General features: G+C 41.1%; 1 protein-coding gene across 4 annotated transcripts in view; it reads right to left on the bottom strand.

Annotated features, from left to right (window-relative positions):
- TACC1 (transforming acidic coiled-coil containing protein 1) overlaps window positions 1–19482 on the bottom strand; it is a 102660-nt gene that overhangs the window by 34448 nt on the left and 48730 nt on the right. For all 4 annotated transcript variants that reach the window (XM_069766861.1, XM_069766864.1, XM_069766860.1 and 1 more), the window contains exon 3: window positions 9565–10375. In XM_069766861.1, the coding sequence (XP_069622962.1) occupies window positions 9565–10375 (811 nt within the window). The remainder of the gene's footprint in view (window positions 1–9564; window positions 10376–19482) is intronic.

The raw sequence follows: 19482 nt of genomic DNA, 5'->3' as shown, positions 1-19482 counted from the left end.
TTTTTGTATTATACCTCTGAATATTATCTATATTATGTATTGAGGACTGGCATTCCTGTGCACGCGCCTCTGGTGTTTTGTTGCGGCGTTTTCGCTGTGGCGCAATTTTTGTATCACCTTCATGCACTTGTTTTTAATATATATTAATAAAGTTTGTATTCTTGTATGATACTGTGTTTGACCGTGTATCATCTATTTTTTCGTTGCCAGAAATAGCAATTGGTAGTGTGATGGGTCGGCTCTCCCCAATCATTGGGACCGCAAAAGGCATAGATTGCCTCTTCCCATGTAACCACTGGGTAAGATGTGATGCCCATGTATTGCAGCATATCTGTGGAGCCCAACTCTTGTCCTGATCTCCTATTCTGCAGCCAAACCACAGGTTGTAGGCTTTCCTTATCATGGTATGATTCTATGACATTGAGGGTGATCAATGAGTGGTACAGGCTGCCACGAAAGGTGGCGAGTTCTCCTTCAATGGAATTTTTCAAACAGAGGCTGAACAGACATCTGTCTGAGATGGGTTAGTGAATCCAGCATTGAGCAGGGAGTGGGACACGATGACCCTAGAGGTCCCTTCCGACTAACATTCTATGATTCTGTGGTAGTCAAGTTTCGCCTTTGACACATGTGGCAAAAACTATCCGCTTTGTTAATGCAAAAACAAGGCATATCTAAAAAAAATATATAAAGAAACAGGCCAATCTGTTAAGAAACTAAGCTAAGAAATAAAAAAAAACTGTATACCTTACACAGAGAGCATCGATAAAAGTAAGTGATGTAGCTGTAATTATTATTATTAAGTCATCGGAGCGGAGTTGGTATTTTCGGATTGGTCACACTAAGATGACAAAAGTCTGAACGTTCAACAGACTAAATAGATTGAATAGATGGAGCTACTAACAATACAATAATGAGGATAAGGAAATAATAAACAATTTTTCTATAAGCTGCATGAAAGATGTCATAAGTAATTACAAGCTCCTCTGGATCTTAAAAATTAGAGCCAATCAGCAAATTTTAACATCATTATTAATTTTCAGCACCACAAAATCAGGTATGTTCAACTGTTTTAGTCTCGGATCCAATTTTATCTGTAGAACAGTGATAATAAAATGAGCAGAGCGAGACTCCTGAAATTATCACGTTAACATGAGAAGAGTACAATCTTTTTGGCATGGATTTTCAAAGTACTGTAAGTATACCAACCTCAAAAAGTCTAGGAGATTTATGTTATATATGCAGTTTATATTATAAAATCTGGTGACAGATTCGCTTTAAAGAGAACCTGTCACGTCGTTTTGGCCCCCTAAACAAGCCCATTACTGTACTAGTTTTTTTAAACCTATGTTCTGTGCATGCTACCTAAATCATTACTACATTTCTGCCCTCAATTTTTTTTTATTGTGTTTGCCCCTCTTATGCGAATTATCTGCTTCCAATCAAGTTGGAGGCACTAAATCCTGAGCGGTCAAGCTTCAGAGCCTCTAGTCATAGCCAATGGGGTTTGACTGATGGGCTGACCTGTGCAAATGTGGCGCACGCACCCCGATTACCAGCTCCCTGGCATGCGCAGTGATATTGGGTGCACTTCTCTAGATTCATTGGCGAACTGCGTAGGCAGGCTCTAAAGTTGATGGTTACCTTCTACTTGCCCAAAAAAACCAAACAGGTAATTAACATAAGAGGCACGGACATAATAAAATTATTGGGAGTAGTTTTGAAGGCCAAAGTAACGAGATCGGTTCCCTTAAAATAAACATTAGGGCAACAGGTTGACCCAACTATGCCCATGCATGTACTGTTAAGACGTCCTGCCATGCTTGGAGATAAGAGGTTCAGTACCATTGGGAAAATGAAGACGGATTCGTCCAGGAAAACTTGGCTCATCAAGATGGAAAGTAATACAAGATGGTTATGATGTAATACATAGGATAATAGGGGGCGTAAATGGGTTATAGGGGCAACACATAAAAAGGAAAAATTGTCATTTATGGAATGGTTTTATTCCAGAGCGAGGGGGGGTTCAATTAAAATAATATCATGCTGGTCGGTTACAAAGCTCATGCACTTTCAGCTAGGTGCTTTCCTGGCTATCGGTCATGGCTATGCCGCTGTTCTATACGTTCCGGTCTTTACACACTTGTTGTACCGCTTTCTCAGATTTCTACTTCGAATTCAAAGAGTAGAAGTCACATGGGAAAAGCGAGAGAGTAGCAAAAAAACAACAAGAACTTTCAACATGTGGGTTATTCTCAAATAACTACCGTACATATTGAAAAGAAAAAACAGCTCAATGCCAGGCAGCAGCGAGAAAGTTCAAACAAAAGTATCTGCTACAAGCAGGGTCTATAATTCGCATATCAAAACGTGTACAATAATGGAGAAAAGTTAAAAAAAATCCACAAGGGACAAACTTCTGAGAGATTCACAGAAGTGAGGAACAAAAGGAAAAAGCCTTCATAAAAGGACATGGATTTACAAAATGCCAATCAAGATTTGGATTTCCAAAAGACCTTTCACTTATAAGAGATTAAAGGCCTCTCTGGAGAAGTTTAGGAGCAGTAGTTTGTGGCATTCATTATCTGTGAGAGATAAGCAATCCATTAACCTTTACTTCTTTCACTTATATGTTCCTCAAAAGAAAAAAAAAAATAGAAATCCACAAATTCATTTACTTTGAGAGCAACTAAAGAGGCAACGGAGACAACATAAACCCCATGGAATGAAGATTGATGGGATGACAAAAGATAATGCAGTGAATAATATATCTGCCCACAGGGCTTAGAAACCATAGATGTAACCCATACAATGGCTACGAACATGGGGTAGTCCTTTCCCCATAACCACAGACAAGGAGCACGACCAAGTCCTACTCTACAGAGGCCAAAAGAGCAAGGAGGTCACAGCTCATGTACAGAGGTCCCAGCCAGTGAAAAATGTGAGCTCTCGTATTAAAACGATCCTTTTCTTAAAGGGGGATTATCCAAGGCAGAGGGGAAAAAAAAACTCAGTTTTATTTAACCCCTTACCCCGAAAACACATGGTAAAGTCATGTCATACTTTTAGTTCCCACACATTCGCAGAACACTGATCGTTATTATGGCTATGGTTTGGTCACAGTACTAGGCCCCTATAAAATCTGTTAGGGTGAGGGGAACTTTGATGTGAGATCAATACACAAAGCAAATAGCTGGAATGTCTGGTATTTTAATCACAAGAACTTCTCGTAAGGGAATTTGAAATGTCAAGGTCAAGTCTCAGTGCACACTGAAGAGTAGCGCAGTGTTCAAAAAAGCTGTAAAAAATTCAGACACATCTGTCTGATAAATGTGAAGTCCCCTAGTTTTTTCCCCACCGTGAAAAAAAAACCTTTATGCCATTAATTTATTTTTATGGTTGTTTGATCCCTGGGACCCCCACAATTATATCTTATTCTATGGACAACTTGCTGATATTTTAACCATTAGATGTGTAGCCACAAACTACAAATTGTGAGGCAGCACCCTTCAGGCTATAAGGGTGCCACGACAATGTAATAATGCGTGTCAAATATAAAAGAAACTTTGCGCCTTCTATAATTTGCATGCTATTCAGGCTCGTTAGCTCATTAATGAGTGCAGCCTACCATGCAAAACAGCCCAGTTATCATGCTAATGGCTTCTCTAGTTCCACGTTTGTGCTGCCTGCCAGTAGGAAACATTTGTGCGGTTTATGGGGGTTGGCACGGGGCGCTGCTTGGCATAAGTGATTACTCTGCACTTCTTGAAAAATAGAAAGGGGAAATGGCAGAACTGTTTTCGTTCCCTGTAATGAGTCCATGGCACCGGGCACAGAAGAAGTGATGACCTATGTAACACAAAGACTGATCGGAGTCGGACGAAGTATTCAGGTTCGGAGCTGCTGCCTTCTAAAATCTTTGTGGATACAAAACATTAAAGGGAGCGGTTCTAACAACATTTACCATTTTTCACACAGCCGATTTTCTCGTACGACTGCTATCCATGGTTTTCATGGATAGCACTGGTACCAGTGATAGTCTATGGGGCCGTGCACAAGTCCGATATTATTCCTTGGAGAGTGGTCTGCGTAAAATATTGGTGACATGTCTGATTTTGAGGGTCGGATCAAAATCGGCAATAGGACCACACTCGGATGACATCCAAGTGTAGCCCAATTTTTGCGGACTTTCAGAAAAGGAGAAGGTGGATACATTTTTTTTATTACCGTATTTAATTTCTCGATGTCCGAAAAAATCCCAATGCCAAACGTACAATGCTCTGTTGAAAGTCTGATTAGAGTAATCGGTCCGTTTTTCTTGGATGTGTAAAAATCAGATGTGCGAATGAGCCCTGATACACAGGATGGATGAAAATTGTATAATCAGTTGGGGGCTCCAACTTCTGGGACCTACATTGATAAGAATGGAGGCCCAAAGTCCCTTTTAAATGGACCACTCCTATAGACGATAAATGGAGACATGTTAACACTTTGTCACTACAGCTCTATTCATAATGGGGACTTTTCGATCTCCGTTCTCATGATCGGTGGGGTCCCAGTGGTTGGACCCCCCCCTCCCTCCCTCCCCCCCGAGTGGTTCTGGGATATTTGCTCACCGTTCTTGTGATCATTTTGACCCCACGGGGTGATATCTTGTGTGGAGCCCCAGATCGAGGGAGATTATCAGTGGTCTTATATGTCTTCCATTTTCTAATTATTGCTCCCACAGTTTATTTCATCACACCAAGCTGCTTGCCTATTGCAGATTCAGTCTTCCCAGCCTGGTGCAGGTCCATAATTTTGTTTCTGGTGTTCTTGGACAGCTCTTAGGTCTTCACCATAGTGGAGTTTGGAGTGTGATTGAGGTTGTGGACAGGTGTATTTTATACTGATAAGTTCAAACAGGAGCCATTACTACAGGTAATGAGTGGAGGACAGAGGAGCCTCTTAAAAGAAGGTTAGTGAGAGCCAGAAATCTTGCATGTTTTTGGATGACCAAATACTTATTTTTCACCATAATTTGTCAAATAAATCTTGCCAAATCAGACAAGGTGATTTTCTGGATTTGTTTTCTCATTTTGACTAATAGTTGTGGTCTAGCTATGATGTCAATTACAGGCCTCTCTCATCTTTGTAAGTGGGAGAACTTGCACAATTGGTGGCTGACTAAATACTTCCCCCCCCCCCCCACCGTAACACTATATTTATCACCTATCCTATGGATACATCTGCAGATGGCCATAATATATTATGTCAGAATCAGCCGCACCAGACACGATAATACATCCCTACATTACAGCCATTTAAAAAAAAAAAACTAATTATATTCGCATTGGGTCTCTAGGTTAAAGCCACAAATTACAACTCCAACAAATGGAGCAAATGGTTTTGCGAAACTAAAATAATACAGACAAAATTATCCCTGCTTTTATATTGATCTAAATTTTACTCAGTAGAAACATCTGTTACGCAGGTGGTGCTGGACAATATAGACCCTGAAAGGCAACCATATTACAGTCATCTGAAAAGGGCCATAAACTATCTCTACCTACTTTCCCCATAAACATGGATGCTCAGCTGGGCTTCTATCTCTCCAGGCAGATCAAAGTGATCAGGGGGATAAGTTCAAGCAGCGTCAACTTTCCCTCAACATCCGGAGCAGTTAACTAACTAATCTATTGACTTTTTCCTATCAAAATCAATAGTTTCAGCCACCGTTCCTCTTCTGTATGTTGACCTTAACTGGAATTTTGCAAAGAAAAAAAATAATTTTATTACTTTACTGGAAATTTAAAGCTTAAAATTATTACAAAAATGTATTGTTGGTGTTGAACAGTGAGGACTAGATCACTCCGGTAAGTTTGTCCTACTGGCATACAGGTCTTCAGGGTAGCAACTCACATGGTGGGTCTACCTAGACTACAGTAAATGATGTGTATAGGGCAAATTTTTGTGAAAAGCCATCTGCTCCATTGCCTTCATCAGAAAAGAGTTCACTATTGAGTCCATTAAAAAGGGCTTATGGCGGACTGTGGCACTGTCAGCTGCTGAGACTATAGGCACTCTCTGCTTAAGACCCCACACACATTAGATAAAGTTGGCCAAATCCACCAATTTCAGCAGGACAAGCTGACCATCGGATATCTATGGGGGCCTCCTGACTGTTTCCAGACACATGATGTTGAGGAAAAAGAAGGAACAAGCAATTAGAACTACACTGGTCCATCATTATGTTTTCAGGTGAGATAAGCTGCTGCCAATTAGAGTCTTCAACTGCCCATGGAGTCGGGAGAGACACCCGTCTGCCAAACAAATCTATGGCCAGCTTCAGGCTCTGTTCACATAATGGGAGAAGAACATCCACATTTTACTGTAGTATTAGATCCATCATGAGCCTGTCACCAGGGGAGCCTGACAGACCCTAAAATAGATGTCCACTTTGGCTGGATCGGTGACAGAATTCTGAGTGGATCCTCCAGCACAGAGGAGAACAAAGCCTTACTCAACTGTATAGTCTACCCTTGGCCAACATGTCTTATGCTACAGTTATTTTATGGTCGTAGTAGAGTAGCAGCTTGTAGTATTTTTTACAGCACAAAATACCAATACCAGTTGTAAATCTGACGGACCCTTTTACTGTAGTCAGTCATTGAGGTAAAAATAATGGTTTAACCAAAGAGATCACAGCTGATCCTCATTGATCCATCATATTCATCATGGCTTCTGTGAAAATGGATACCATAAAGTCAGTGTAAACAGAGGCTAAAGCCCCCATACACATTGATTTAACCCAGACTAATGTAATTGGGGGCTTCCGGACGCTACTCAGAGATGACGAGGGAAAGAAGGATCCAGCACATCGGATTACCCATGAATGATCTTTAGAAAAGCCACCAAAAGAGTTTGGAAGCAGCTCTCTAGAATAGAACAAAATGGCGCGTGGCCGAGCATTACGGTGTATGGGAGAGTTTGGAAAGATAGCTGTTGGCTGGCAACTATTTATTGTGTGAGGAGGGCTTAAGTATTACTAGACATCTCTCCACATAACCTAACCTCTGCTTATCTTTTCCTATAATCATATAACCTCTACTGATAACTTCTCTTACCAATCCACCATATTTTGCTTCTACTAATGCATCTCCTTGTAACTCAGCCTTTAGCTCAGAGGTGGATAATCTGCGTCCTGGGGAGGCCACATGTGGTCCATGAGGTCATTCTGTATGGTCCCAACCACAGACATGTGTGTCTGGGTCTGGTGGCAGCAAAAGGAGTGGTACATTATGCAGGAGCATATTAATGGTGCAATCTTTGTCCTTTTTTTGGGACCACCATGTATCTGCAGAATGGAGGTATACTAACCTCCGTGTGGCACTGCAGGAAATAGTAGATGAGGTGGAGAAGTAGCCATTCTTTCATTCGGATCTCATCCATGAAACTGTGGGTTTAGCATCTCACATAAATCACAATGGAAAGAACCACAAGATTGCTTGGCCTTTCATCCATGTAGATGGGAGTCCTGAAAATGGAACTAGCACTATTTATGGAATATACTTACTATATACTTAAAGAGGCTGTCTGTGATTTTTACATTGTTGGCCTATCCTTAAGATAAATCATCAATAGCTGCTCAGTGACACCTGGCACCCCTGCTGATCAGCCATTCCTGGAGATGGATGGATGTGATCAGTTGTGGAGTTACACAGCACATCTCCGTCAACTGTATAGTTGCCACAGCCAACTACTGCACATCCGCACCCTATTCAAACAGATACCTAGTCCTCCACATGGCTTCTAACCACTCCTGTGATTCCATATAACGTGACCCTATAATTCCTGCTACTTCTTCATACCACCTCTTCCAATGACATTCCTCCGACACCCTATTACTTTCTCCTATTCCACCAATATTCTCCTTTCTGGTCCATGTCTACACAGAACATGCTGAAAAATGACTCCATTCTCGTCACAAGATACGGAGAATACTTACAACAGAAAACAGAGAAATTTCACTTGCTCAGAAGTCCTGAGGCAAATAAGGAAAGAAAAAGAGAGGAGAGGACAAATGAACCAGAAGAGACTGAAGAATGGCGACATAGCAATCACCGGCTTGGTTCTTTGTAGACATACATAGACTTGGTATATTAGTAGACATAGTGATAGTAGACTTAGAGGTTTGAAAGGGGTACATGATCCGTTGAGCAATGAAATCCATAAACACTAGACCTTATAGCGCATGCATGAAAAATACAAATAGTAGAGATGGTCTAGGAGACATTGCTTCTTCTTATGGTGGCCACCAAGTCGTGAAGTGATACTTATAGGTGAAGCAATGCAAACAGACTCTCCTTCAAGAAGAAGAAAGCCATCTTTCTAGTGGAGGCAACCACTCTAGGTCAACATCAAAACTTTAAAGGGGTTGTCCTTCTTTAGGGATTTGTAATTGGAGCTAAAATTAATTTTAGCAATTGGGTTTCATTGTAAATTTTGCACCGCTTTCCTTCCATAACCTATGTGTTGTCCTGTCTATTGCTGGCTGCCTCATGCCTTAATTGAGAGTCTATCAGCGAGCTCACTAAGATTGCCTGACGGGCAGATTTTTGCTTATCTTTCTTTCTGAACTCCTATCAGGCGATTGATGACCACATCAAAGTTGAATGTGCAAGGAAACCAGAAACCTATAAAAGGAAAACAGTGCAAAATTTTTAATGTAACCCAAATGCAAAAATAATTTTTAACCCCAAATACACATATTTAGGGAAAAAAGGGTCCCCAAAAGGTGGACAACCCATTAATAAGCTTTGCCGTGGCAAAGGCATTTTTTCCTTTTTGGAAAAGACTGTGGTTTCTCTAGATATCCTAAGTCATGGTGGAAAGTCTATGAACAGTAGAAAAATGCAAAAATGTAGAAGACATGTAGATGAAGGGAATACTACTTTATGATATGGACAAGGAATATGAAGAGATAACAACTATGGTGTTATAGAGAGGTTATATGAAGTAACAGGAAACAGTAAAATCAGAACCCGCATGAAAAAACCATGAAGGATACATTTCAAAACGTAAAAGGGAATAGGTATGGCACTTACAGAGTTATTCTACCTGCAGGGTTGGACTTGCACAAGAGAACTGAATCCTCCGGTGGGCCCTGGCTTCTCCTTCAGGAGGGTTCATAGTGCAAACCTTGCAGCTGCTATGGGCCTCTTGAGTGGGGGAGAAAGGCGTGCCCTCAGAATTAAATCCTCTGGTGAACCCAGTGTTCATGGGATTATGATATATTGCAGTTCAGCTTCAATAATGCTACTTTTGTCTAAATTAATAGGTTTAATCTACCATTTAATTTGGGATCTCATTTTTTTTCCTGAAACAGCCCATTTAAAACCCTGAAACTAGCCAGTGAAACCTGAAATTCCTTACAAAGACATGGACATGTGGTCTTCAACAATGTGTTCAAGTAGACAAGGTAACCCATTTTTAGTCAATTTGAAGTGAATCATTTTAATATATATTCTAGCTCGATCATAAGGGAACAGTGGCATCAGGAGATACAGGTATTGAGATACTTACGTAATTAGGCGTGATCTTCCCAACTTTGGAGATGACCGGGCACTTCCAGTCCCTTTCCTTGGTTTAGGTTCCTGGGAAAGATCTGTTTCAGAGCTGGACAGAGTCTTTGATGGCTTATGATGGTCAAGAGAATCATCATCAAAGTCTTTGTTCAAGCCAGTTGGTGCCTTTGTGACAGTAGGAGAAGAAGACAAGGTAGAGTTCCCACCAAATGGGTTGAAATTGGGGTCATCCCACTGGCTAGGGTCAAAATTATGGGAAGATTTGGAAAGAGGGACCTCCTCTGGGTTAAAAGAGATATCTCCGCTCTTGGTTGTTGATTTCGTGCTCTTGTCTTTTGGGATCTTTGATGGAAGTTTACTGATAGATTTTCGAACTTTCCTTGAAGGATCATTTTGAACATTTTCCGATGATTCCATTAAGTCTTGGTCAAAGTTTTGCTCAGAAGAATCTGTTAAACCATTCTCTAACTGTACACCATTATTATTATTGAACTGGTCATCTTCTGTCAAATGTTTTCCCTCTACCATTTTTTGATGAGTATCGTTGTCATCAGATGGAAAAAGAAGTTTAACTACAGATGGATCTTCTGGTTGCTGCTCCACCGTGCTCTCAGGAATGGAATCCTGGACTGTACAATTCAACGTTTTCATGGTAGGACCATCAGAGCAACCATCAGACACACCTGTAACTCTGCCCACCTTGGTTTCAAGGCCTACATCAAAGGTTCCATTACTTGTTATATTGTTGTTTTCATTAAGAGATAATTCGGACAGATGTTTGGTGACATTTTTCTTTGTTTCTGTCAAATCTACAAAACAAGGGAGGAAAAAAATAAATAAATTAAAAAAATAGTGCAATACTTATGGGGATGTATTAAGAAGAAAAACTCAATTCTATATTAAAAAGTATGCTGTCACTCATAAAATTTCAAATTTGGGGAGTGACCTATTCTGGGAAACACATTTTCATAGACACACAGTGTTAGGAAATTCAAGTTACTGCATAGTGATCCCATGTTCAATGCCTCTATCTATTAGGCAAAACAATGTCTCTATCTCTGGAAGAACCATAAATCCATCCATTACAAGGACACCCCATTGTGCCACGCCTTTATTCACCTGGAGGTGCTATAGAGGAATTGACCATTTGCTGCCAGGTTCCTTCACAGATTACAACTGATCACTTTGGGTCTCGCCCTATTATCAGTTTATTTTTGGCAAAAACCTGAGAAAAAAGGTATTATCCTAGATAGAGAATTTAAAAAAAGGACAGGACATGCCATAGATGTATGGTAGGTACAGATCCCACCTGTGTGACCCTCATTTAACTCAGAATAGTGATTATAGGGGTTTCTTGATACCTGTTTGCGGTCTCTTAACCACAGCAGATTTCACAGAGGTAGTGCATAGCCCTCCAAATTGAAGTCTATGGGAGTTCTGTAAAGACCAAGCACTTTTTCTTTTGCACGTGAACCTCCTTATTAAATACCACAGAGACAATTTCAGCAGTTGATTGACAAATGGGGGATCACAGACTTTCATGAAGTGAGGGTCTTCCCTCTGTTACCCTCACTCATCAGGCATTTATGAGATATCCTGACTTTGAAGATTTAAGCAGGAAAATACACTCAACATTAAGGATCAGCGTAAAGTTCGGGTTAGTACCAGACACCTTGTATCCGGTGCTGGACTCCGAACACGAACTTCTCCTGGAAGTCCGTGTTACTGTTCGGATGCTTAATGACGCTTGTTTAAAGGCTGCAGTGCAGAAAATCAACAAGTTTTTAAGCTGTGGGCACATCCCGAGCCATCACAGCTATGCAAAGTATTGGAATGGCCGTGATAGGCCAGCGCCACACGTGACCCAGCCTGTATGGTCGCCGGATCACGGGTGGCAACACTGCTCAAGTGAGGGACCGTGTAAAATAAATACATTTGAAAAACCAACGTGGAATAAAATAGTGAAATAGTTCCCCTATTTGTAATAATCAGCCTAGGGAAAGCAGACAGCTGCGAGCTGGTATTATGCTGGGAAAGGGCCAATATCTATGGACCTTTCCAGCTTATTAACATCAGCTCCCAGCTGTTGTCAGCCACTCCAGAAATAGTGTATCCATTAGATGTGGCAATTCTGGCTCTTAGCCTCGGCTCTTCACGATTTGCCTGGTGCGGTAGCAATTGGGGTAATGGGATTGTGGGGTTGATGTCAGCAGCTGGCGCTGACATCATGCCCACGTGTTCGTAATGGAAAGGAATCTGTCAGATGTCTGTTTTTCTCTTTTTACTTACTGGGTTAGTAATGGGGTGTCTGACAGACGCCTCTCCATTACTAACAGGTGGGGTTGATGTCAGCAGACATTACAAAGCTGACATCAACTCCACAATCCAATTACCCTAATTGCTACCGCACCAGGGCAATCGGGAAGAGCCAAGGCTAAGCATCAGAATTGGCACATTTAATGGATGTGCCATTTCTGGGGTGGCTGTGGGCTGGTCTTATTAGGCTAGGAAAGGGCCAATATCCATAGACCCGCCCAGCCTATTAACATCAGCCCTCAGCTATCTGCCTTCCCTTGGCTAGTCATTAAAAATAGGGGGGACCCCATGTCGTCCTTTTTTTCTATTAAATTTATTAACAAATACAGTAAACTACACATAAAAGGCACTACTCCACTTGGACCTTTACCTCCTGGTTCAAGATTATTATTTGTTTTTTATTACATGTTATTTTAAGTCATTTCTCTATCCACATTTGTTGGCAGAGCAATTGTCCTGCTTTTAACCCCCATTTTGCAGCCCCCTATTCCTTACCATTTTACAGCACCAAAGTTCAGGTCCCCATTGACTTATATGGGGCTCGGGTCAAGTAACTGAACCAAACTTTGGCCAAATCTGACAAACCCGAACTTCCACGGGTCTGCTCATCCCTACTCAACATTGAAACTGCCCCATCAAGAAGGAAAAGTTGTTGAATTATGGAAATATGACATATTAGTCATCTGCAAATGACGAAAGCAAAATATGGATGTTTTGAAAAATGTCTTTCCATTTAATCAGAATCGAGTATGACCGCTATGTGCAGAAATCCCTGCACTTACACATCTTGGCTGTCAACTATGAGGTTATGAATGGCTGTCTTAGGAATGTTCTGCTGCGCTGAATGCACTTGGGCAAATCATCAAGATCCGCAAATGGCAACTCCCCTTGCAATCGCCGACCGATGTAGCCCTAGATGTGTTTGATGGAAGATGCTACAGACCATGATAGCACATTTAGGCCACACAGGCTGCTCACAGTAACATAAGCAACATGCAGACTGGTGTTGTCATGTTGAAAAATGCCTCCTGGAACACTTTAGAAAAATTACTGTACCGCTGGTTCTACAATTAATCCACTCTCTACTGCAAGTGAAATCAGACCAAGTCTAAGGTGTCAGTCAGTTTCTGTACCAACCATCAGAAAGCATTTCTAGGAAATTGGTCTATGAACCATATGTGCAGGTGTTCTACTGATCTCATGCCACTGTGCTCAAAGGCCATCATGGTGCCAAGCAAGTCAGCAATGAAGGTCTATTTTTTTCAGTGATGAGTCGAGCTTTTGTCTTGGATGGCCAAAGATTGGTCTGAAGTCCACGTGAGCAACGCCATGAGGAGGCCTTCACTAGTGACTGGTACACCGGTCCAACTTCCAGAATTATGATATGGGGTGGCATAATGTATGGTAGCCAGACGCCTCTATTCTTTAGTCTAGATACACTAACAGCTTGGGGTAGCATTGATTTAGTCGTGGAACCAGTGGTATGGCCATATCTGCAAAGCATCTCAGAAGGAGTTTGCTCGTGATACTGTGATAATCCTGCAAACGTGTTATTACTGCAGCATCTCTGGACTTGTCTCCCATCAAGAACATCTGTCATTGGTCATCAATTACAAATGCAGCTACCAGCAGCAGATCTTGATGATTTGCTCAAGTACTCTCAGCACAGAACATTCCTCAGCCATTAATGACCTTATTGATAGTAGACAAGACGTGTTTTCTGCACGTGTTGCTCATTTCCATACTTAATAAAATTGAGATATTTTGTAAACTTAGTTCCCACTTTTTCATCACTTGCATATAGTATAATTAACCCTTCACGACATGTGCCATACATGTACTGTGCTTGTCGTGTCCCTACCTTTGATGTCGGTTCCGGCGCCGAGCCCACATCTTTCCCTGCACATGTCAGCTGTTTTGAACAGCTGACATGTGCCCGCAACAGCCATGGATGGAATGGTGCTCATAGCAAGTGACCATTTTTGCTACACACAGGCGATCTGGTCATCGCCTTTGTGTAGCAGAGGCGATCGGACAACTGCAACTTCTAGTCTCTCATGAGACTCTTGAAGCATGCACCAATTAAAAAAAAAAGTTTTTAAAAATATGAAAATAAAAAAAATATATATAAATTTTCAAATCACCCCCCAATTCAAAATAAAACAATAAAAAAAAATTAAAAAAAATTATGCACATATTTGGTATCGCTGCATTCAGAATCGCCCCATCCATCAAGCTATAAAAAGAATTAATCCGATCAGTAAACAGCGTGTGGAAAAAAAAAAAGTCAAAACGCCAGAATTACGTTTTTCTGGTCGCCCCAACATTGCATTAAAATGCAATAACGGGCGATCAAAAGATCGTATCTGCACCAAAATGGTATCATTAAAAAGGTCAGCTCGGCACGCAAAAAAAAAGCCCTCACCCAAACCGAGATCATGAAAAGTGGAGACGCTACAGGTCTCAGAAAATGACTTTTTTTTTTTTTTTTTTAACAAACATTGGATTTTTTTTTTCTTTCACCATTTAAATAAAAATGAATTTATACATGTTTGGTATCTACAAACTCGTAATGGCCTTGAGAATCCTAATGGCAGGTGTGTTTTAGCAATTGGTGAACATTGTAAAAAAAAAAAAAAAAAAAAAAAATTGTTGTGGAATTTCACTTTTTTGCAATTTCACCGCACTTGGAATTTTATTCCCATTTTCAAGTACACAACATTGTAAAACCAATGGTGTCTTTCAAAAGTACAACTCGTCCTGCAAAAAATAAGCCATAACATGGCCATATTGACAGAAAAAAAAAAAATTATGGCTCTGGGAAGAAGGGGAACGAAAAACAAACGCAAAAACTGCGGTGTGACGCGATTAACATGTCTATCCATTCTTTGATTTCTATGACTCCACCACTTTTCCTTCTTGGTGCTGCACTTTCAAAACTAATATATTCTGGAGAAACAGAATTCATATGGTAGTGAGAAGTTAAAGCATCCTGACCAGATGTTCCTCAAACTGCAGGTATCAGCACATTTCTCCCACATATATAAATTCTTTGTATTTGAAGCATATGGGAAAAAAAAGTGCATAAAAGGGATAATAATAGGGACTTGCATCATAATTCATGCTTCTTACGAAGATCTTATTCTCATATCTGTAATATATTAAAATAACTCTTCTCCTTCCAAACACACAACACAAGCATTGTGCGAGCGTGACTCCGGGGAGCATTAGTCTGTAATTACATTACAAATACATCACTTTCATGTTAAGCCAAAAAATGGGATTGTTGTATGTAAAATCTATAATCACAGTAATTAAGTCTGAAAGTTGGCTTTATATACCTTTAATCCTGAAGGCAGAGGTAAAAACGGAGACTTTTTTTTTTTTTTTTTTTTAAGCCTAATACAAAATCTGTGCCAGGGCCACCTACCATCCATCATTTATACAACCGGTGCCCTCTTATGTGGCAGAGGCGCCTTTGGTCACCATTAGGCACCAAGACCCAAATACAACTGTTACCATTATACCTGCTAATCCCCATCCCCAGCTGAGCTGTAAAAACTAAAGGCCCCAAACACATTAATGTCAGAAGAGCCTGTTGATATCAGAGTTGGTCGACAATCTGAAATTTAATGGGGTCTCCTGAATCTCCTCTGACAAATTATAGTCGAGAAGATAAGGATCCAACAAATTGATATGCCCAAAGTAGTGGTCTTCTATTCCAATATTCACACTTGACCGAATCCTAGATTCCAACTTTCACGAGGATGATCCAGTCATGAAAATTGCCAGTTCGGGCCAGCAGAACTCATGGACAGAAGTAGGACAGATTCTCGAAGAAAGCAGCCATGTTTTTCATATCCTAGAAAGCCCCTTTAAATAAAGTTGGGGTCCAGCAGTGTCATTTTTTACGTGATGTGTACACATTATGTAGGAACGGCCCGCATTCTTCTCAGAAACCTTAGTAATGGGTGGTGTAAAACATTGTGGTTGGGACTAACGGCTGTGAGGATTTCCCCTTCTCCCGCCCAATATCTTTTCTCGAAGACACTACTTACATTGTTCACGCTTCCTTTATGAAATAGTCTCCTGACCTAAATTCGCCCACAGTCTTCAAAGCAAAAAAGTAATGTGAAGTATAATTTTCCATGGAGAGGTTATGAACAAACACAATTCTACTCGATTTTCCCCCCAAACAGAATTTTTTTACATGACATTTCCTTTTAAAAGAAAATAAAAAAAAAATCAACATCCTATGTGATAATTAGGAAAATTTCTTAAATTTTTGGCAAACTAAAAGGAGTTGTCTTGTTTACAAAACTAATTTTCAAATACCCTATTTGAGTCATATTATGATGCATTTAGATGATCAGATAATTGGTGGACAAGAGTTTGTAGGAACGCCTGCGTAAACATGCCGGTGACCACCAGACAAACGAGCGAAACTCATCAAGCGACTAGATTGATTATGCAGGTAAAAATATATAGATATTGTTCACTGCAGCATATTGCCCCATGTAAATCAGGAGATGTACTGATGGGATCGAATGATTGTAGTAGCGATCATTCCGGCGCACAATGTTGGTCTGTGTAAACAGGACAGTAAACAAGCGCCAAATGATATATATATATATATAATTGTCTAAGGGTTTTTCCGTCTGTCTGTCTTGGAAATCCCGGCTCTCTGATTGGTCGAGGCCGCCAGGCCTCGACCGATCAGAGACCGGCACAGCATCGACGTAGAAATCCCGCGTCTCTGATTAGTCGAGGCCGCCAGGCCTCGACCAATCAGCGACGATGATGTCATAAAGGACGTAGACATCCTGCGTCTCTGATTGGTCGAGGCCGCCAGGCCTCGACCAATCAGCAACAGGCACAGCGACGATGATGTCATAATGGTTGCCATGGCGACGATGATGTCATAAAGGTTGCCTCGACCAATCAGCAACGGGCACAGTCTGCTGCGAATTCTGGAATCATCATTGTCCATATATTACAGGGACATGCATATTCTAGAATACCCGATGCGTTAGAATCGGGCCACAATCTAGTGTATATATATACTAGATTGTGGCCCGATTCTAACGCATCGGGTATTCTAGAATATGCATGTCCCCGTAGTATATGGACAATGATGATTCCAGAATTCGCGGCAGACTGTGCCCGTCGCTGATTGGTCGAGGCAACCTTTATGAAATCATCGTCGCCATGGCAACCATTATGACATCTACGTCGATACTGTGCCCGTCGCTGAATCAGAAACGTGGGATTTCTACGTCCTTTATGACATCATCGTCGCTGTGCCCGTTGCGGATTGGTCGAAGCCTGGCGGCCTCGACCAATCAGAGACGCGGGATATCTACGTCCTTTATGACATCATCGTCGCTGTGCCTCTAATGCTGTGGGCTGGGATTTCGGGCTTTGATAAAAGAAAAGGGGAAAGGTTGTGGTGCCATAACCTTGTGCACTCATGCACAGTACCCTCCTGGGCTCAATCAAAGCCAGATGTCCTGGCCGAGAATGAGAGGCCAGGGGATTCAGTGTGAGTGGTGATCTGAAGATACAGCCAAGACAAGACCGGTGATAGTGAGGTGAGTATAATGATTTACAACATTTTTTTACATATTACATTTATTATGCTCTATGGTCTTGAGAGACCCCAGAGCATAATAGAGTGCATTACATTTGTGGATACTAACTTCTCCGCAAATGGAATTTCCTGAATTCAAAGTCGAGAGCAGGCAAATTAGAGTTTAGCCATATCCTCTCATCTGCGCATCTTTACAGTATACATTTTGGCTCAGTTTCTGTATTTCATGCATTCTGGGGTTTCCTTTCATAATATATTTCTTCTAACGCATCGGGTATTCTAGAATATGCATGTCCCCGTAGTATATGGACAATGATGATTCCAGAATTCGCGGCACACTGTGCCCGTCGCTGATTGGTCGAGGCAACCTTTATGACATCATCGTCGCCATGGCAACCATTATGACATCTACGTCGATACTGTGCCCGTCGCTGAATCAGAAACGTGAGATGTCTACGTCCTTTATGACATCATCGTCGCTGTGCCCGTTGCTGATTGGTCGAGGCCTGGCGGCCTCGACCAATCAGAGAGCCAGGATTTCCAGGACAGACAGACAGACAGACGGAAAAACCCTTAGACAATTATATATATATATATATATATATATATATATATATATAAAATTGCCTAGAATACTACTTCCTGCAATTTGTGCCAACTTCCGTGGCTTTGTCCGGAGCTAATGTCCGGAGATAATGTCCGGAGATAAGTGACGTCAACAGTGTCCAGTGTCTGATTGGTTGCCGCCTGCTGCGAGCGACCAATCAGAAACGTGCCGTACTGTGACACACTCCGCCCGCCATTTTGGTGTGATTTTTGAATTTTTACCTCACAGCAAGTTTCTACTGCGTGGAGGCGGGCCCAGTGACGTTGCTCTTCAAGCTCCTGCCGAATTTCGTCAAAAAAATGATAATACCATTTACCAAAACTATATATATTTAGTTGTGAAGTGGTTCAGTGACATTTTCACACCAATTTTGAACTTTTGTTTGGTGTTTTCTCCATATACTGCCTATTATTTTTGTTCTTTCTTACTATTATTTATTAATTGTATTATTCTTACATTTGAATAAATAAAGTATATATGGATTCTAGACTCCCGATTCTTTAGAATCGGGCTGCCATCTAGTATATATATATATATATATATATATATATATATATATATATATATATATATATATATATATATATATATATATATATATATCAGATTGACGCTTGATGTGGTGCATTGATGGACGGAAATAGGCATGATAAATACATACATTAGGGTGTGTGCACACAATGTCTTTTAGATGCCAGCACAGCAGCTGAGTTTTCCCAGGCAAAGCCGCTTCATCAAAACACCAATAGTAATTTTCCTTCGTGCCGATGCCACTGAGGCGGCACAGCCGCCGGTAGCCTTCACTCTATGCTCTCCGAATAAAAGCACAGGAAGCCGCCTACAGAAGAACAGGTTATTTTTTCAGAGTTAAGAAACATGAAGTGGTTAAAAGAAGTTATATAAGATGGAACATGTGCACAGCTCATTTTACGGGATGCTATTGCACTGCATTTTATGGAGAACTGTGTCTTCATTTCTCCTGTAGTGTAGTCTTGCGCTGTTCCTGCCCCTGGAGACAAAAGTTGGGCACAATGGAACTATGCGGGGGATGGCGGCCGGTCACGGGTGCTCTGCTGGAGGAAACTGAAAATCTCTGAGGATGATTGAGTTAACGGACTTAGGAGTAGCCCAGGATGAACAAGTGGCAGGGCTAAAGAGATACGAAGAAAGGAAGATATGTGAAATGCCGTGCCCTGTCACCACCTGATGAACTTGAACTCACTAGTAAACGTTTGCCTGTTGTAAAGAACTTGATGTCCCCCTGAATCGTGTGTGGTGGCTCCTGAGGATGGAAGCCTGGAGGCAGCAGAGGCCTGTGAATTACAAGCTAGTGTGATAATCTTAATAATAATCTTTATTTTTATATAGCGCAAATATTTTATATAGCGCATATTCCGCAGCGC

The sequence above is a fragment of the Ranitomeya imitator genome, chromosome 4, assembly GCF_032444005.1.
Source record: "Ranitomeya imitator isolate aRanImi1 chromosome 4, aRanImi1.pri, whole genome shotgun sequence".
In the NCBI taxonomy this organism is placed as follows: Eukaryota; Metazoa; Chordata; class Amphibia; order Anura; family Dendrobatidae; genus Ranitomeya; species Ranitomeya imitator.
Note: the sequence above shows the minus strand (reverse complement) of the source record. Positions and strands in the feature narration are given on the sequence as shown.